Source organism: Lissotriton helveticus, chromosome 9 (assembly GCF_964261635.1).
Source record: "Lissotriton helveticus chromosome 9, aLisHel1.1, whole genome shotgun sequence".
Classification (NCBI taxonomy): Eukaryota; Metazoa; Chordata; class Amphibia; order Caudata; family Salamandridae; genus Lissotriton; species Lissotriton helveticus.
Window position 1 is genome coordinate 981,011,937 of NC_136070.1, and position 21,163 is coordinate 981,033,099.

Consider the following 21,163-nt stretch of genomic DNA (forward strand, 5'->3'; position numbering starts at 1 on the left):
GAAGGTCCTCCTGAAGAGGCAGACGAATCGGGGGATCGACTGACATGCTGAATAGCTCAGGATACCAGTATCTTCATGCCCAGTCCGGAGCCACAAGGATGACTTGGGCCCGGTCACGCCTGATCTTCTTCAGCACTCTGGGCAGAAGTGATATAGGCCGAAAGGCGTACAACAGACCGCAACTCCACTCGCAACGAAAAGCGTCTCCGAGCGAGTGCCGCCTTGGAAATTCCAACGTGCAGTACTGATGACATTGCGCATTCTCTTCTGTGGCGAATAGATCTAACGAAGGCTCTCCCCACTGCTGAAACAGACCTTGTGCCACGTCCGAGTTCAGACGCCATTCGTGATCCATCATGCACCGACGGCTGAGTTCGTCCGCCCTGGCGTTAAGGGAACCTGCCAGGTGTTGAACCACCAATGTCGCGCCCTGATGTTCCAGCCACTGCCAGAGGCGCAGAGCCTCCTGGCATAGGGTCCACGACCCCATCCCGCCCTGCTTGTTGGCGTACCACATGGCGGTGGTGTTGTCCGTGAACACCTGCACTACACTTCCACGGACAGAGGGAAGGAATGCCTTCAGTGCAAGCCGAATCGCCCGCACCTCCAGAAGGTTGATGTGGAGCCGGGACTCCGCCGGAGACCAGAGGCCTCTGATCTCCGCCTCTCCCATGTGGCCCCCCCAGCCCAGGAGGGACGCATCCGTCACAACTACATGCTCCGATTGGGGAAGGGAGAGGGATCAGCCGCTGACCCAATCGCGGTCCGTGAGCCACCACTGCAACTGTCTCGCAGTGCCCTCCGAGATCCGGACATGGTCGGACAGGTTGCCCTGATGCTGGGCCCACTGAAACTTCAGGTCCCACTGCAGAGCCTGCATCCACCACCTGGCGTGATGCACCAGAAGGATGCAGGAGGCCATCAGCCCCAGAAGCTGCAGCATCAACCTTACCGAGACCCAGGATAAAGGCGGAAAGATCGGAATCAGAGCCTGAATATCCCGTACACGCTGTTCGGGAGGATAAACCCGAAACTGCGCTGAATCCAGAACCGCTCTGATGAAGAGGAGCCTTTGAGAGGGACACAGGTGCGACTTCAGCACATTGATGGAAAACCCCAGCAAGTGCAGGAGGTCGGTTGTAGTCTGAAGGTGGCTGACGACTGTCTGGGGCGAGCCCACCTTCAACAACCAGTCATCGAGGTAGGGGAAGACTGACACCCCTAACCTGCGCAGATGAGCTGCGACCACCGCCATCACTTTCGTGAACATCCGTGGGGCGCTGGTAAGGCCAAAGGGGAGCACGGTGAACTGGTGGTGCTCGTGGCCTACCATGAACCGCAGGTAACGCCGGTGGGCCGGCAGGATGGGGATGTGGAAATACGCGTCCTGCAAGTCCAGCGCTACCATCCGGTCTCCGGGGTCCAGGGCAGCTAAGACCTGATCCAGAGTCAGCATCTTGAACTTCTCCTTCCGGAGGAAGCCGTTGACGTTCCGTAGGTCCAAGATAGGGCATAGGCCCCCTTTGCCCTTCTTGGGAACCAGAAAGTAGTGGGAATAGCAATCACACCCTACTTCTGGCCCAGGAACACGCTCGATGGCCCCCTTGGCCAAGTGGGCTGACACTTCCTCTTGCAGAAGTTGCAAGTGATCCCCCGACACGCGGTGGTACTGCGGTGGCATGGCTGGAGGGGTCACCTCGAAGGGGAGGGAGTAGCCCCTTCGGACGATTTGCAGCACCCACCTGTCCAAAGTGATGGTACGCCAGTGAAGGAGGTGATGGCGGACCCTGCCCCCCACTGGCGTTAAATGGGCCTGAAAGCTCGGACTAGGAGGGCTTTGAGGCAGATGCTGCGGGTGTGGATTTGGGCTGGCCGCGCCATTGTCCCCTGGAAGCGCCACGGCGGTTACCACGTCCGCCGCTGCGCTGGATGTTAGACTGCGGCCCGTGGCTGGCAAGACGTGTAGGGGCGCCCCTTCCTTGGCCACGAAAGGAGCAAAAGGCAGACTGCTGCTGACGCTGGCCCGTGAGGCCCAAGGACTTGGCCGTAGCCCTGGAGTCCTTGAAGTGTTCAAGCGCATGATCTGCCTTGCGGCTGCCATCAAACGGCATGTCCATGAGGGAGTTCTGGACATCGGCCGAGAAATTGGCGGACCTCAGCCAGGCGTGGCGGCGAACCGCCCCCGTAGTTGACATCGCCCTGCCCAGCGAGGCTGTGGTATCTAGCCCACATCGTATAGAATACCGAGCTGCGTTTCGTCCCTCCGCGAGGGCTTTGCCCAGGCCCCCTCCAGACACTCTGGCAGCACGGCCGCAACCGTATCCCACAGAGAGTGGGTATAACGGCCCAAAAGGCAAGCGGTGTTGACTGACCCCAACCCACAACTGAGGGATGAGAACAGTTTCTTACCAAACTGTTCATACCTTTTGGATTCCCGATCTGGGGGTGCAGTTGGGAATGCAGATTGGGAAGTAGAGGCCTGGATAACCAGGCTCTCGGGGGTTGGGTGGGTGGACAGGAAGCTAGGGTCGCCCGTAGCTGGGCGGTGGGACCTGGCGACGTTCCTATCTACAGGGGGCCTGTAGCGGGCCTGGACCAGGTGTCTAACAGGACGTCCATGAGAGCCTCATTAAACGGCAGTAAAGGCTCCGGAGCGCCAGTCTGCGGTTTAAGGACCTCAGCGAGGATGTTAGACCTCACAGTAGCGACGCGGAGCGTAAGTGCCAAGGCCTTGGCTGCCCACGTCAGCATCACACTATAAGCAGCCCCCTCCTCCGTAGCCACGATAGGAGGGGAGACAAAGCCAGTGTCAGGGGAGGTAGCAAGACCACTGGCCTCCACTAGCTCCTCTGTCCAGTCCTGCAAGGACTGATACTCACGTGTCAGAGGGTCCTCAGACCCCTCCCAATCACCTTCGTCCTCCATCTCCTGAAACTCAGGGTGAAATGATGGAGCCGGATCAAAGAAGAAAGGCTCCTCAGCCGGCGTCGAATGCGGTGTCGGTCGATGCCGGTCCGACGCCGGATCCGGACCGAGAGAGCGTGTGGAGACGGCGCCGGGGGCGACACCCTGGAGGTCAATGCCGGCAGGGTCGTGAGGTCGACCAGTAGCGACCCGGATCCGGAGCCGGATCCAGCGGGAGACTGCGGCGTCGGGACCGAAGTCACTGACGGCGCTGCGGCCGAAGCACCCGACTGCGCCGGGGCCGGAGCACCCGGCCCGCTTGGACTCCCAGTCAGGGCCGCGGGGCCCGGAGGCACCGCGGGACCCAACGGAGGAGAGAGGGACCTCATGGCGATGAGGAAGGCCTCGATCTCCTCCGGCGTCGCGTTCAGCCCAGGGACCGGCAGGCATGGAGACGGCCGCGGCACCTGAGGCTCCGGTGGAGCCGCGGAGGCGGTGTCGCCCGAACCCCCGCAGTGTCGCGCGAGCGTCGGGGGGAGTCAGAAGAGCGATGGCGTCTCTTCGACTTCTTGTACCTCTTACCTGAGGACTTGGAGCCCGACGAATGGTGTCGACTTGTCGCGCTTCGATGACTGTGGCCCCGCGACCGGTCCCTCGACCCCCTCCTGGACCGGGACCTTGAGCGGCGCGGGGCTGACTGCCGGAGCTCGAGGCGCTTACGGGACCGCTCCCGCCTAGCCTTCGACGTCAAGGCCCGGCAGTCGGGGCACGACCGGTCGTCGTGGTCCGCCCCAAGGCAATACAAGCACCGGCGGTGGGGATCGGTAACCGACATCAGTCGGTTGCAGTCGGTACAGGGCTTGTACCCGGGCATTCCCTACCGGCACTGAGAGTCGTGAAGACTCGAGAAGAGATCAAAAATGATCAAAAAGTTTAGTCAAAAAGTGACTACGGTGGTACTGCTTTCTCCGGACCTGCGCTAGCTGGTGCGAAAAAAAGAAGAAATGACGTCAGCACGCGAGGGCGGCGTCTAAGTACTCCGACGATGTCATCCCGGAGCCAACGACGCTGACAACGGACGCGGAGCCGCAGACGACGCCTACCGACGCGCAAGGGTACTGCTATACAAAAATTTCCGGATCCAGTCTGACGCCTGGGGGTTATTCTAAGGTAAGGAATCTAACTAACGTGTTTCTTTCAGGTAAGAAGCTGCAACCCCAATGACGTCAGTTTTGCCTTTGTTTCCTGCACAACAGAGGCAAGGGAGACAACCGGCAATAAATCAAAAACATTATTGAAAATATTTAACAGGTTCCTATATCGAAACAACAGTAGTAGACAGGGTGAAAAGTGTTCTGCTGAAAGACAAAATGAGCATGAGAAACAAAAACCTGTTACCTAAGTTGAGTAACAATGTTTTTCCACTGGATACTTCTGCCTGCAGAATTCTTATCTGAATGAAGGCACAGACATGATATGAGGAGAAGGGGACAGCAACATAAAAAATTATTTTGAAGAACAGCATGAGCAAACTTTAGTGCTTAGCGTCTGCATGCAGTCAGTGGTGTCGTATGCACTAAAATCAGGGAGATGTGGAGACAGCCCAGGCGCAGGCTCAACCAAGATACCAGTTCTTGAGTGACAACACTTCCTTGTCTCGTCGGGTGACTTTGATAGACATCGCAAGTCGAGCGGCAAGGAGCTTGAGTAAAAGACACTTTCAGGCCTTCTCTTGACATTGGACTTTAGGAATTACCATTTGTATCTATAAGCGGACTCCACATACTCCATTAAAGGATTGGAAGGAAGATGGTAACATGTTTGACTGCACACCATACCACAAACTTGTTCCAACAGCGGGAGTATACCATTTTGGTGGAATGATGCCTGGCTGCCAAGGTAACATTGCAGACTTGGGTAGAAGGTCGAAAGCTGTCAACTGTCACCACTCAATCTCCCTGCCTGAAGACAGGGTGTTTTCAGGCTTCGGTGCAAAACCTTGCCCTGCTGCTGTGACAGAAGATCCACCCGAAGAGGCAGAGGACACCTGCTTATGTTCAACTGCTCCGAGTGAGAGCAGCCTTGGAAATTCCAGCACGCAAAACTGCTGACATTAGACATTGTCGAAGGAAGTAAACAGATCTAAACAAGGCTCTCCCCTTCTTGGAAGAGACCTAGCTCCACCTCCAGATGGAGGCGCCATTCATTATCCGCTAGGAATTGACGGCAGAGTTTGTGCGCCCTGACGTTCAGGAAGCCCGCCAGGTTTAGAACCAATATGGATAGGCCTTAGTGTTACAGCTATGTGCAAAGGGACAGTGTCTCTTGACAAAGGGTCCAGGAACCCACCCCGCCATGTTTGTTGCAATACCGCATGGCGATGGTGTTATCTGTAAACACTTGAACCAGCCTTCCCCTGATTGAAGGAAGAAAGGCCTTAAATGCCAATCAGATCACTCAGAGCTCCAACAAGTTGATGTGGAGTCCTGATTCTGCCTGAGTCCAGAATCTTCTGATCTCCACCTCCCCCATATGGCCTCCCCAGCCCAGAAGTGACGCATCTGTCACTACAGTCAACTCTATTTGGAGAAGGGAGAGGTGTCTGCCAGTGACCCAATTGCAGTTCATGAGCTACCACTGTAGGTATTTCGCAGTTCCCTTCCATATCTGGAACATGTCGGAGAGATTCCCCTGATGCTGTGCCCATTGGAATGTCAGGTTCCACTGCAGAGCCCTCATATGCAAACGGGCATGCATCACAAGAAGGAGGCAGGAGGCCATGAAGCTCAACAGCAACAGGGTCAGTCTCATCAAAATCCAGGATAGAGGCCAACACATTTGTATGATAGCCTGAATATCCCGGACTCACCCCTTAGGAGGATAGGCAGGGAACTGCACCTGTTTTCAGAACAGCTCGGATGAAAAGGAGCATCTGAGAGGGAGTCAGGAGTGACTTTGGCACGTTGATAGTGAACCCCAGCGAGTGCTGAAGGTTCGCCATAGTCTGAAAGTGGGAAACAACTGTCTGGGGTGAGCCTGCCTCCAACAGCCAATAGTCGAGGTAGGGAACGACTGAATTCCTGACCTTCGCAGAGGAGCTGCACCCATCGCCATCACCTTCTTGAAAACCTGAGTGGTGCTGGTAAGGCCGAAGGGAAGCACAGCAAACTGAAAGTGCTCTTTGCGGACTGTGAACCTCAGTTAATGTCTGTAAGCAGGCAGGACAGGAATGTGAAAATAAGTCAAACAATACCATCCAGTCTTCTGGTTCCAGGGCAGACAGGGCTTGGGCGAGCATGAGCATTTTGAATTTCCCCTTTTTCAGGAACAGATTGAGAAGGCGCAGGTTTAGAAACAAGATGGTCTTCGCCCTTCTTTGGCACCAGAAAGTAGCGAGAATAGCAACCCCCGACCTACTTCTGATGCCGGCACTTTCTCTATAGCTCCCCTGACAGAGTAAGGAAAGATGGTCCTACATCAGCTTGTCATAAGTTTGTGGTATGGGTTGGGGGGGGTGATCAAGAGGAGAAGGCAATAGCCCCTTTGGACGAGCTGCAAAACCCAACAGTCAGATGTTACTGACCTCCAGTAGTGCAGGCGATGGTGTATTCTGCCCCCCCACTAGATGCCCATGATGGTCAGAGGGCATACTAAAGAGGATTGGAGGCTGTTGCTGCTGGGGGCTGGAGGGATTGGGGGGGGGGGGTGTATAAATCGGGGGATGGGCTGGTTCAACCTCGGGCTGCCTGTCCCTGTGGTCTGTGGGAATTGCGTCCTCGAACACAAACAGATTGTGCGGTTTGCTGGTTGGGGTGGCTGGGCATGTAAAGATGCGGTTGGAAGCCCTTTCCATGGCCAGGAAAGGGGCGGAAGGCGGACTGGAGTTGGCTAGGAACCATGGAAAGGCTCAAGGACCTGGCTGTAGCTCTGCTATCTTTAAAGCGCTCTACCACTGAGTCTGCCTTCTCTCCAAACAACAGAGAGCCATCAAAGGGCATATCCATGAGCAAACCTTGGATAACCCACGAAAAGCCAGTGGTTCTCAACCAAGTGTGGTGTCTAAAGGCCACCGACAATGAAATCACTCTGCCCACTGAGTCGGTTCTATCCATCCCACATCGGATGGCAAACCTGGCAACCGAGTACCAGATGGTATGGAAGTATCGGCCCAAAAGGCACACAGTGTTCACCCACCGCAGTGCCAGGCTGGTGGAAGACAACATCCTGTTCCCTGAGGTATCTAGCCTTTTGGATTCCTTATTCGATGCAGTGGTCAGGTCAAAACTGGAGGTGGAGGCCTGGACCACTAGGTTCTCTAGTGTGAGATCCTGGGTGAGAAAACTGGGGTTCCCTGGGGCGGGACGATGCCGGCGGGCAATTGTCCTATGCAGAGGAGCCGCTGTGCAGGTCTTGGACCAGGCCTCGAGTAGAACGTCGGTAGGGGCTTCATTGAATGAGAGTAACAATTCAGTGGCAGCAATTTCATGGTGAAGAACCTTTGTCAACAAGTTTGTCTTGATTGCTACTGAGTGTAGCTTAAGGTCTAGGACTCTGTTGCCCTCCTCACCACCATTGCGAATGAGGTACCCTCCTCCATAGCAACGGTAGTGGCAGAGACCACCTCAGTGTCTGGGGAGGTATCCAGTCCCCTGGCATCAGGCAGATCCTCATACCTATGTCCTCAGGATTTGCTAATTGGTATCCATAAGGGCCCGCAGACCCCTCCCAGTCATCACCCAATCCAGGACTGTCGTATGAATAAGGCTCTGGCTCCAATATGGTGAATCTGCCGCAGTCAGCGCCGGCAGACACCCATCCAGCTCCATATCAGACTCGGGAATGATGGGGGTGGTGCCACCACTGGGCGTTGGTGGCAGTGGGACGGGCACTGGGCAAGGTTAAGGTCGCCCGACCGGTGCCGCTCCAGATCTGTCACGGGATCCTTGGGCCCGACTGGAGGCAAGGGCAACACCGCCAGCGGAAGACCAGTAGGGGCCCCCCCCAGACCAGTGCTGCCCGAGGGTGCTCCAGAGGGGTCGGGCAGCCCAAAATGGAGATGCTCCGGCTCCTGGAAATTCAGAAGGCGTGGAGACAGCCCAGGTTTCGGCTCCATCGCAGCGTTAGGCCTCAAGTGCTGATGGCCTCGCAACTTATCCAAAGGTTTGTGAGGTGAAGTTGGAAGACCTCTTCGACGACTTCTTGTGGGACTTACTCGACTTGCCTGACGACTTAGAGCAGGACGATGATCATTGGGTCCAACTTCATGATCCAACTCAGGGCCTTCTTTAAGACCTGGAGCGTCACAGAGTCAATCGACATCTGGCAGCGAGGAGCTTCAGGCACAGCTCCCTCTGCGCCTTCGGGTGCATGGCACAGCAATCTTTGTATGTCTGGGCGTTGTGCTCTCCTAAAGACACCAGAGACAGACCAAATGCGGGTCCGTCACTGACAACTGTCGGTGACAGGTGCCACAGGGCTTAAACTAGCCTTCCCTGTGAATATCCATGCCACATCAGGAGACAACGTATCAAAAATCTGTTGACAAAATGTCAAAAAAGAACCAGTCAAAAAAGACTGAGGGTGGATCTTCACCAGATCTGTGCTGACTGGTGCAGAAAGAAAAGAACGGATCTTAGTGCGTTGGGTGGAGCAAATATAGGCACCTCTGGTGCCAATGATGCCACGCGAAGCCAAATTATGCCACCTGCCGGCGGCAGAGGTACTGCTCAAAAAAGAAATACCGGATCAAGTCTGACACCTGGGATTATTCTAAGTTAACAAATCTGCAGCTAGACGTCTCTATCAGTTCGGATTTTTCCAAGCAATAGCTCTCCAGCACAGCACAGGTGACGCCTTGCAGATCTAAGCATGACTCTGCCTCCGCACATAATAACAACTGCATGTTTTAGGTGCCAACTGGAGCACTAGTGTCAGTTTCTATATGTTTTCTTTTCTCCAATAAGGTTGCAGAGGATTGGAAAGAGAGATGTCACAGGGACACAAAAAGCACATAACGTTTTTGCACACCTTGGGATCATATTATTCACTGCACTAACTCCACAGTGGAGGAGAGTGGCTGGTGAAGAACCTGCGGTATAATTCTATTCTGTATCAAGCAGAAATTAAATTACCCATGTCAAGTAACTTTTTCTTCAGATGGATACATCTCCCTGAAGAATCCTCATAAATGAGTCCTACAATACTTTCCAGGAAGGGATAGAGTAGTGCTGGGTGACCAAGGAAGTCATGCAACACAGTGCAGGCAAAGTACCCATCACTGTGCCCCTCGAGATGTGAGGCAGTCGTGCTCAGTAGACAAATATGAACTTGTTTCTGTCCAGCAGACATCTGCAACCATTATGCCTCTGGAGAGAGCAGTGGAAGTGGTCATGGATCCCGTAGAATGCACACAGATGTCCTCTGGAGGGTCTTGCATGAACAGGTCTCAGCAGATGTTGATTCAGAAGATAACCTATGGTGAAATTGTGCGCTTGATCGCCACCGTACCCATCTAGCTTAGATGGAGCCCAGTAAGAGCTTTTTATCCACACTGTCCTGATGAGTGTGCTCAATGTAGTAGGACAACACATGTCTGGGGTCAAGCCTATGCAGCCATCTCTCTTTCTTGGTTGGATGTGATACAGGGATGTGAGGATAATATATTAGGGCACTTAAAATGCAAAACAAGATAGTGTAAAAGCTTTTAATTCAAATGCGCTGAGGTTATTGCCACTAACAGAACTGTGTATGAAGCTGAACCAGGCAACTGTGGTCGGCTCTAATGGAGATGTCATCAAGAAAAGTACAGTGACTCTAACTGGGAAAACCTAATCTCCACAACCCCAGCCACAGCATCTGATGATTGGGGTGGATGACCTGGCCATCCTACACAAGAGAAGAAGAGGCTGTCGTGTGATGTGTGTCAACAGATCAGGGTACAAGATGTGTGCCCAGTCTGGGGCAATTAGAATCAGGTGTGCTTGATTCTCCTGTAGCAATTTCAACAGTAGCAGAATCAGTGTAAATGCATACAGGAGGCTCTTGGACTAGCAAAACAAATGAAGACATTCCCTAGGGGACCATTTAGATGTAAGAGTATGGTTAAAAACTGAAGACACTTTTCGTTCATGGTTGTGACAAAAAGATCAATAAATAGAAATGCCAATCAAGACCAAACAATACATATTTTCTCTCTCTCTCTTTTTATTTCTTTCTCTCTCTCTCTCTCTCTCTCTTTCAAATGCACAACCCACACGTTCTGTTCCTGGCAAGGCTGTTCTACTCTGTAACAGCACCCACTTTACTAAAACTTCAAAGAGATACAAAAGACATCTTCAAGAAAAAAAGCACATGCATGGCGTTCATTCAGGCTAGGGTAAACTAAAACACCTAAAGTCAATTAAAATAATGGTAGTTAAAGGTTATCACGTGGTTTTAAAACATGGGAGTGCGTAGGCTTTCATCTGGGCCCTAGTCGCCCCGACGCCAGGAAACAGCAGATACGGTGGCGACGGTGCACGTCCCGAGGTGAAACAAGGATAAGACCTCGGAGACAAACTGTAGGACCTACCAGCGGGCGAGGAACGCCCTTGGGATCACGCCGATGGACGATGCTGCAGTCGGAATCGGTGGCTCCTGGCGTCCGAGGTAGGGGACGGACGCTGTGAGGAGACCGACCTGGACTGACAGCAATTTCATCCGGCGCTCCCGCCGGGACTTCGGTTTGAGGTGCTGACAAGCGTCGCAGTCCGTAGAGTCATAGTGCTCGCCCAAACACCACATACAAATCGGGCGAGGGTCCGTCGCCGACATCTGACGTGCACAAGAAGTACACGACTTGAAGCCCGAAGGCATTCGCACACTGTTCTACCAACGCAAAGCGTAAAAGAAGGCCTGAAAACAGGCAGGAACACAATCCGGATCCGCGTTGCACACGGAATAGAAGGAAACTAACGTAGGCGTGCCGGGGTGGGACTTATGTGACCTCGCTGACGTCACGTATGCGGACAACGTCAGGGCAGAGTCACGTGGTGCCGTCCCCCCGGCGCGCAGGGATGCTGTGGCAAAAAAAATTCCGGATCCAGCCTCACGCCTAGGGATAATTCTACGTTAAGGAATCTGCAGCTAGTAGTCTCTATCAGATATATTGGTAAGCCCCGCCACAGAAGTGGATGTAGTCCAACAAGAGATGGAAGGTCAGAAAGCAGAAAGGACCAACCAACTAGCAGTTTGTGGGAGTAAACAATAGATGGGAGGGCATAAATTACAAGAGTGAGAATCAGTATCTCTGAAGTTTTTAGTGGCTGGGTTTGCAAGCAGACACCACCAAACAAGGGATTGTATGTCAAAGAAAATTGGATTAGGTTGTCAGGCAATTCTCAACAATGCACTGAAGATACTTCCAGAAATAAGAATAAAGGTTAAATAAGCAGGTAGAACCCAAATCCACATAAGAGGAAAGACAAAAAGGTTATGGACCGGGCTGCTTAATCAGAGGCGAAATTCAAACCAAGAAGAAGGCAGAATGGGCTAGTTAGGCAGTAGGACAATTCCAACGCAAACCTGAATTAATTTAACAGAGAAGATTTGGAGGAGGAAGCAGGCCCAAAAGAGGAGTGGAATGAAGTCATAAGACAGCAAGAACAAAGGTTCAACTCAAGACAGACTATCTAAGAGCAACTTTGGGAAACCAGAGATAGCGGCTAGAATAGTACCAGTATGCAGGTTTTCCAGAACTGGGCCTGGAGATTTGGAAGACAAAGTAAGTGGGGAAAGACAGTCTACTAAATACATGGTGCGCAACCAGCTAAAACACCACAGTCAGTAAAACAAGGGTTAGAATTTGAGTGAGAGAGGGAGGATGAAAACAGATAAAGAGGGAGAATGAAAACAGATAAAGAGGGAGGATGAAAACAGATAAAGAGGGAGGATGAAAACAGATAAAGAGGGAGGCAAGAGAGAAAGGAAATCACGAATATAGAGAAAATGGACAAGAGAAGCTAAAGAAAGGGGAAAAAGGGTAGGCAGAAGAAGAATGTGGGAGAGTGAGTATAAGCGAAGGAAAATCCAACAGTAACAGAAAAGATGGAGATGGATAAATAAATTAAAGGAGAAAGAGGGGAAACGAGAGAGAAGAGGAGTGGTAAGGCAAGGCCAGAACAGATAGGCAGGCAGACTACGGGGGGAGGGGTGGCTTGGAGGAGGAGAAGGGATAACTGTGCACAAAATGAAGTATACAATCCCTCTCATACTAACAAAAATAATACCAAAATCATTACTAACAGGGCCAGTTAACAAATAAGAAATCGTATAACACAAAAAAGCTGTCATAGTCAAAAAACTGAATTATAGCAACCTATGCCCCCGTACACTCAATATTTTCACGGACACCAACTAACTTTCATTTGGTACCATACCTTCAGTAGGTGCAAATTATTGTTCCCTATAAGACAATAAGATTAAAAAGCAATAAGCTTTTTACCAACAACAAATTCACCTCACCTGCCAGGCATTTTTCCAGCACAGACTGTAGCCAAGTGATATTCTGAAGTCGAGTCAACACACTCCCTTTCATTTCGGGGTCCCGCTGATGGCAGAATGCATTGACAATCTGCAGTGAAGAAAAAAAGCTAATTTCTCATTTTGAATGTAACCATCTTGACGTCTTCTGCTGACCTTTTAGTAGTAAATAGTTTGTCAATTTTTTCTAACAGCATACCCCCACCCCCCCCCACCCCCACAACGATGGCGCCTGGGTTTGTGGTGTTTGGGTTTAATATCTGGTTTCCCTCTTGGCAAACTCAATAGTGGAGCGACAGAAAGCTGAACAAGCAGATCTATGCTTGCATAAAATGATCTCTTAACATCCATGTACTTGTGAGTAATTGCCTCAGTTATCCAGATGCTTCTACAGTAGCTGTAACCGAGCTGAATTAGTAAAAGAGCTTGGTTGTCCTCAGACCACTACACTGGAGAACAGGTTGTTTACATCAATTTTGTGCACATAGAGGAAAAACAAAAATAAAATAATTTCCATGCATGCAGACACAAACAAATCATTTTAATGATTTTCATTAAATAATAAACCCATTGCACAAGTTACTTACCTTCGGTAACAATATATCTGTAAGAAACATTAGTTAGTGTCAGATTCCTTAATTTAGAATATCCCCAGGCGTCAGACTGGATCTGGAAAGTTTTCGTCAGCAGTACCCCTGCGCGTCGGTAGGCATCGTCTGCGGCTCCACGTCCGGCGTCGGCATCGTGATCGCCGGGATGACGTCGCTGGAGTACCTTAGACGCCGCCCTCACGTGCTGACGTCCGTTCTGTACATAGCTTTCCGCGCCAGGAACGCAGAGCCATGCAAGAAACCGACACTGGTGCCATGAAATTAGGGCCCTGAAAGGGATGTCCTTAACCCTAGATATCGCTTCGCAGAACGGGGAGGAAATGGGTGGGGCGGTAAGGAATCTAACACTAACTAATGTTTCTTACAGATATATCTTTACCAAAGGTAAGTAACTTGTGCATCTGAAAGAAACACATTAGTGTTAGATTCCTTACCTTAGAATAGATACCCCAGCAATACCAACCCCGGTGGTGGGTCTGCGAACCAAAAACACCAGAAAATCCTGGAGAACAGAACGGCCAAAGAAGCCGTCTCTCCGGACTTGACTGTTCAGGCAGTAATGCTTGGCAAACGTGTGCAGCGAAGCCCACGTAGCTGCCTGACAAATGTCCTGCAAAGGGACTCCCCATCACAAGGCAGTAGTAGCCGCCGTGGCCCGAGTGGAATGGGCGCTCAGCCCCTCAGGAGGATCCTTTTTAGCCAAGGAATAACAGATCTTGATGTACAAAACGACCCACAGAGAGATGGTCCGTTTGTGCACCGCTCGTCCCTTCTTAGCACCCACGTAGCCAACAAAAAGTTGGTCATCCACCCGGAACGGCTGTGTGCAGTTTAGGCAAAAGGAAAGCGCACGTTTTGGGTCCAGACGGTGGAGCCTCTCTTCCTCTTTTGAAGGATGCGGAGGCGGAAAGAAGGTGAGCAAGGTAATGGTCTGGCCGATGTGAGAGGCAGTGACCACCTTGGGTGAAAAGAAGGACGAGTACTCAGAATAACCTTGTCCAGATGGACAGAGAGGAAAGGAGGCTTACAAGAAAGAGCCCGGAGATCACTCACTCTTCTGGCAGAGGTGATGGCAACCAGGAAAGCAGTCTTGAGAGTCAGAAGACGAAGAGGACATGTATGAAGTGGCTCAAAGGGAGCACACATCAGATAGGTTAACACCAGATTCAAGTCCCACTGAGGCATTACAAAGGGAACAGGAGGAAACATGTGAGTAATGCCTTATAAGAATCTATTTACAACAGGGGACTTGAAAAGAGAAGGCTGATCAGGAAGCCTCAAGAAGGCTGAAACAGCTGAAAGATATCCCTTGATGGTGCCCAGAGCAGAGCCCTGCTGAAACCAGGGAAAGAAGAAAGAGGAGAACCTCAGAAAGAGGGGCGGAAAGGGGATCCACATCCTTTACTGTGCACCATGCCACAAATTTGTTCCACCTGCAGGTGTATACAGTCTTTGTGGAGGGACGCCTGGCTGCCAGAATGACATCACAGACTTCAGGAGGCAAGTCAAATGGCATCAACTGTTGCCGCTCAATCTCCACGCATGTAGGTGGAGGCTGGACAGGTTCGGGTGGAGGACCGTCCCCTGTTGCTGCGACAGAAGGTCCTCCTAAAGAGGCAGTTGAATCGGGGAATCGATTGACAGACTGAGTAGCTCAGGATACCAGTACCTTCATGCCCAATCCGGAGCCACAAGGATGACTTGGGCCCGGTCGCGCCTGTTCTTCAGCACTCTGGGCAGAAGTGGTATAGGCGGAAAGGCATATAACAGACCGCAACTCCACTTGCGACGAAAAGAGTCTCTGTGTGAGTGCCGCCTTGGAAATTCCAATGCGCAGAATTGATTACATTGCGCGTTCTCTTCGGTGGCGAATAGATCTAACCAAGGCTCTCCCCACTGCTGAAAGAGACCTTGCGCCACGTCAGAGTTCAGACGCCACTCGTGATCCATCATGCACCGACGGCTGAGTTCGTCCGCCCTGGCCTTCAGAGAGCCTGCCAGGTGTTGAACCACCAGGGTCACGCCCTGATGTTCCAGCCACTGCCAGAGGCACAGAGCCTCCTGGCAGAGGGTCCACGACCCCACTCAGCCTTGTTTGTTGCAGTACCACATGGCGGTGTTGTCTGTGAACACCTGAACTACACTTCCCCGGACAGAGGGAAGGAATGTCTTCAGTGCAAGTCGGATCGCCTGCAGCTCCAGAAGGTTGATATGGAGCTGGGACTCCGCCGGAAACCAGAGGCCTCTGATCTTCGCCTCTCCCATGTGCCCCCCCCCCATCCCAGGAGGAAAGCATCCGTCACCACCGTCTGCTCCGGTTGGGCTAGGGAGAGGGATCTGCCACTGACCCAATCGCGGTCCGTTAGCTACCACTGCAACTGTCTTGCAGTGCCCTCCGAGATCAGGACGTGGTCAGGCAGGTTGCCCTGATGTTGTGCCCATTGGAACTTCAGGTCCCACTGCAGAGCCCGCATCCGCCACCTGGTGTGATGTACCAGAAGGAGGCCATCAGACCCAGCAGCCGTAGGGCCATCCTGACCGAAACTCAGGATAAAGGCTGAAAGATCGGAATCAGAGCCTGAATATCCCGAACCCGCTGCTCGGGAGGGTAAACCCGAAACTGCCCCAAGTCCAGAACCGCTCTGATGAATAGGAGCTTCTGGGAGGGACTCAGATGTGACTGTGGCAAGTTCATGGAGAACTCCAGCGAATGCAGGAGGTCGGCCATAGTCTGGAGGTGGGAGACGACTGTTTGGGGCGAGCCCGCCTTCAACAACCAGTCGTCGAGATAGGGAAAGACTGGAACCACTTATCTGCACAGATGAACTGCGACCACCGCCATCACCTTCGTGAACACCCTAGGGGCACTGGTGAAGCCGAAGGGGAGCACGGTAAACACGAAAGTGCTTGTGGCCTACCGTGAACCTCCGGTAACGCTGGTGGGCCGGCAGGACGGGAATGTGGAAATAAGCGTCCTGCAAGTCCAACGCTACCATCCAGTCTCCAGGGTCTGGGGCAGCCAAAACCTGAGCTAACGTCAGCATCTTGAACTACTCCTTCCGGAGGAAGAAGTTGACGCTCCTGAGTTCCAAGATAGGGCGTAGGCCCCCTTTGCCCTTCTTGGGAACCAGAAAGTAGTGGGAGTAACAACCCCGTCCTACTTCTGGGCCAGGAATGCGCTCAATGGCCCCCTTGGCCAAGAGGGCCGTAACTTCCTCCTGTAGAAGTTGCAAGTGATCCCCCAACATGCGGTGGTACTGCGATGGCATGGCTGGAGGGGTCGTCTTGAATGGGAGGGAGTAGCCCCTTCAGACGATTTGCAGCACCCACCTGTCCGAAGTGATGGCACGCCAGTGGAGCAGGTGATGGCGAACTCTGCCTCCCACTGGCGTGGAATGGGCCTGAAAGCTCGGACTAGGAAGGCTTTGAGGCAGATGCTGCGGGAGCGGATGTGGACTGACCGGCTCTCTGACCCCCTGTTCCGCCGCGACGAAATGCACATTCGCGACCGCGTTGAGGCTGGTTCTGCAGCCTGTGGCTGGACGAACGTGCGGGGGTGCCCCTTCCTTGGCCTTGAAAGGGGCAAAAAGCAGAAGTTTGCTGGCGCTGGCCCAACAGGCCAAGGACCGTAGCCCTGGAGTCCTTAAAGCGCTCCAGCACGCTATCTGCCTTGTTGCCAAAGAGGTGACGGCCATCAAAAGGCATGTCCATGAGAGTGCTCTGGACACCCCCTGAAAAGTTTGTGGACCTCAGGCAGGCGTGACGACGAATCGTCACCGTCGTTGCAATCGCTCTGCCCAGCGAGTCCGTGGTGTCAAGTCCACATCGAATGGAATACCATGCTGCATTTCACCCCTCAGCAAGAGCCTGGGCGAGCTGTGTCCTGGCCTCCTCCGGACACTAGGGCAGCACGTCCGCCACCGTATCCCACAGAGAGTGGGTGTAACGGTCCAAAAGGCATGCAGTATTAATGGACCGCAACCCTAGACTGATGGAGGAAAACAGATTCTTGCCAAACTGTTCCAGCCTCTTGGAGTCCCCGTCCGGAGGTGCGGTAGGGAAGGCGGTTTGGGATGTGGAGGCCTGGATAACCAGACTCTCAGGGGTGTGGTGGGCGGACAGCAATCAGGGGTCGCCCGGAGCCGGGTGGTGGCGCCGGGCCACGTTCCAATCCACAGGAGGGACTGTGGTGGGCTTGGACCAAGTGCCCATCAGAATGTCAGTGAGGGCCTCATTAAACTGCAGTAGAGGCTCCGAAGAGCTTACTGGCGGTTTAGCACCTCGGTGAGGAGGTTAGTCCTCATGGACACTGCAGGGAGATCAAGGCCCAAGGCCTTGGCCGCCTTGCGCAGCACCACAGCATAAGTAGCTCCCTCCAACGTAGCCACAGAAAGAGGAGAGATAAAAACCAGTGTCAGGCGAAGTGTCTAGACCACTAGCCTCCCCTAGCTCATCTGTCCAGTCCTAACTTAACTGGCACTGCTGTGCCAGAGGGTCATCAGACCCCTCCTAACCTCCCCTTCATCTGTGTCCTCATAAACAGGCAGAAATGACGGAGCCGGGGCGTAGGTGAACAACTCACCAGTCGGCGTCGGAGACGGCACCGATCGGCGCCCGTCCGCGCCGAGCCCGGGGCCAGCGTCGCCCGAGGATGGCATCGAAGGTGGCTCTGAGGGGGTCGGCACTGATGGAGGAGTCGTGAGGTCAACCGGCGTCTACCGGGACCCAGGCCTGGATCCCACGGGGTCCTGCGACGCCGGGACCGAAGTCGCCGGCGGCGCCGAGGCCGAAGCCGCCGGCAACAGAGGCTAGGACCCCAGTCGGACCCGTGGGGCCCGAAGGCGCGCCGGCGGGTCTCGACAGCGGAAAGAGTCCTCATGGCCACGAGGAAGTCTCGGATCTGCTCCGGAGTCACATTGAGCCCAGGGACCAGAGGGTGTGGGGCTGGATGCAACTGCGCGGGCTACGCGAGGGCGGCGCCACCTGAACCCTCGGCCGAGTCGCGCGACCGGCGAGGGGAGGTAGGAGAACGATGGTGTTCCTTCGACTTCTTTTTGCCATGCCTCGACTTACCCGAGTGCGAGGACTTGGATTCCGATGATCGGTGATGATTCCGGCTCCGCAACAGGTCCCTCGACCTCCTCCTCGACCGGGACCTCGAGCAGCGTGGAGCCGACTGCCGGAGCTCAAGTAGCTTACGGAAACGCTCCCACCTAGCCTTCGACGTCAAGGCCCGGAAGTTGGGGCACAACTTGTCATCGTGGTCGGCCCCCAAACAGTAGAGACACCGGCGGTGGGGGTCGGTAACCGACATCAGTCGGTGACAGGCGTCACACGGCTTGAACCCGGGCATCCCTACCGGCACCACGAGTCGAGTCGACTCGAAAAAGATAGACAAAAATGTCCAAAAGGTTAGTCAAATATTGACTAAGGGTACGCTCTTCCCGGATCTGCGCTTGCTGGTGCAGAAAAAAGAAGAACTGACGTCAGCGTGCGAGGGCGGCGTCTAAGTACTCCAGCGACGTCATCCCGGCGATCACGATGCCGGCGACGGACGCGGAGCCGCAGACGACGCCTACCGACATGCAGGGGTACTGCTGATGAAAACTTTCCGGATCCAGTCTGACGCCTGGGGATATTCTAAAGTAAGGAATCTAACACTAACGTGTTTCTTTCAGATGACAGTGAATACAGACATATCATGTCAGTGAGTCAGCTGGATAGTGACATAACCTCAATAAAAGCATTTAAGACAGTTTATATATATTGTACACACAAAGTTCTAAAATTAAGAGTGTCCTCAACAGGCAGAGGAGTTGTCGCTTTACCTCACACATCGTATACTCCTGTTTACTCCTGGTAAAGGAGTCTACATAGAAGATCCTATTCTTACTCATCTATAATACCCAACTCCGATCTTGATCATCCAGGTCCTCTGAATGTTCTCAATCTTGCTGGGACCAGGCGATTCCAGCACCCAATCCCCAGTCCACACCCCAAATCCATTTGTCAATCATTCTATGGTACTATTGGCCTTCTCCATTTTCTGGCAATATGTTATTCTTGCTACAATAAGACTTTGATTCACAAGTGCTTTCTGGTATCCGGTTAGATCTGTTCCCATGGAGGAGGCCTACATTTTCAGGGTTCCCGCAGGCACCGGCCCACTGCCCAAACACCACTCTCCAATAGTTTTCTATTAGGGGACATTTCCTTAACACATGAAAGAATAAGCACACCTCCCCACATCCCTGTACACATTTTATCTTCTATTGGCGTCCCTGGCTTGTACATTTGTTCCCTGAAGTAGAACAACTTTGAGTTGGATTAGCCTAAATGTTGCATTGACCGATATTACTCAGGAAAGCGAAGGTTTAGTGCCAAATGCAGCCTTCCAATCTCATCCGCTTCTCAATGTCATCACCTCCTTGTATGTTATTCAGTAGAGTGATGCAAGTCAAAAATGTCACCATTCGGTTTATAGCTGTGTCCAGTGGCCCCCTTTTAAAACACTGAGTCTTACAACATCTTTCTATCATCTACCATGTCTGCTGCCATCACGTAGTTTAGTTTAAATATCCAACAGTCTTGGATTCATGCATATTGTATTCACTTTGAAGAAGAGCTAATGAAACTGTACGATTGTTACCCCATAGGTTCCCAAGTGATGATGTACCCTAATCTCTGAAGCTGAGCGATCCGGTGACATCCTTTAGTTTAGTGCTCATCGCCCTGGGTGTTACCCGTTTCAGTTAGCACATTTCTCTAATAAGGCCCTCATTAAAAGTGGTGTTACTGGACCAACTAGAATTATGTGATCCGGAGGAACATTGAGGACCGCTTTACTTTTCCCAAAATGTTCAAAACAGAAATATCTGTGTGAATTTAAGAGTGAATATGAGGAATTACTGAGGAAACAAAACCTGAATCACTGATTTTCCTGTTAATTCCTCATTTCTTAGTGGACCTTCAGGATCCAACTTGTAATGGGCCCGATTTTCCACTCCCTTAGAGTAATACTCCAGGTATCATTAATTATACAGTGATGGGGGAACGCCATTCCATTTACTAGGCCGCTGATAATAAGGGGCTAAGTTTGCACAATGCTATAACCACATAAATCGTTGCAATGGGAGCAGCATTCAGTAGAAGGCCCCCAAATAATATGTTGGTGTTGCACTTCTTTTCCAAAATATATCTATTTATTCTGAAGGCGGGCTTGTCTTGGGGTGCAAAGGTAGATGCATTCACAATAATCAGTTGAGCGGGTTGAAAGTGATGCCGCCTGCTTATGTGAATCACTGCCTTGTAGACAAGGCTATCTTCGGGGAACCATCCTATTGAAGGAATATTCTTCATCTGCTTATGGCCTTTTAAGTCATATATACATTATTCTCCACTCTAAAGGGCATTTGGTGATGACTATGTACCATCGGTTTCCAAGAGACCCAATGGGAACAGCCAAGCTTTAGTCCAATTTATGAAGAGTGCTGAATAATGGTCATATTTGTCAATTAGATGCTTCAACCTTGCCAAAGTTTCACCAGGGTCAGCTAGATAAAACAAGATGTTTTAGCAAGATTCTTTCATTACATGTTGGTGCCCATTTCCATCTTTTAATTTGGGTGTGTGCTTATTAGCTCTGCCAGGGGTTCGGCTGTTAATGCAAAAACAATGGGAACAAAGATTATCCCTATCTCTTCAATCTGTGAAGATAAAATGTACTAGACTGTATGCCATTTGTTCACAGTTTTACCAGTGAGTGACCATAAAGCAGCTAACTCATGACAGGATAAAAGGTCTAAAGCCAATTTTACCCAGTAAACTAAACATAAAACTCCACTCCACAGTGACGAAGCCATTGCTCGCATTTAAAGATGCCACAGCTATCTGTTACTCAAATGTTCTCGTCAGGGCCTAGTGGACCTCTGATTGGTCATGATATATCAAGTCAGTTACTAACATGTGATATGTGCCTTGGCCAGGATTTTCTTTTCACTATCTATGAGATCAGTCAATATGGGCCACAGTCCTTCAGTTTTCTATACTTGCGGATTAACACTGTAGAAGTTGTTCTCAGATCAGCTGGTAGAGCACCATCTGTGGGGGAATCTAGGAATATATTGCAT

The 21,163-nt window shown here is 52.0% G+C and overlaps 1 protein-coding gene across 1 annotated transcript in view; it reads right to left on the reverse strand.

Moving 5' to 3' along the window:
* FANCD2 (FA complementation group D2) overlaps positions 1-21,163 on the reverse strand; it is a 909,275-nt gene that overhangs the window by 521,666 nt on the left and 366,446 nt on the right. The window contains exon 26 of the mRNA XM_078661284.1: positions 12,406-12,514. Within this exon, the coding sequence (XP_078517410.1) occupies positions 12,406-12,514 (109 nt within the window). The remainder of the gene's footprint in view (positions 1-12,405; positions 12,515-21,163) is intronic.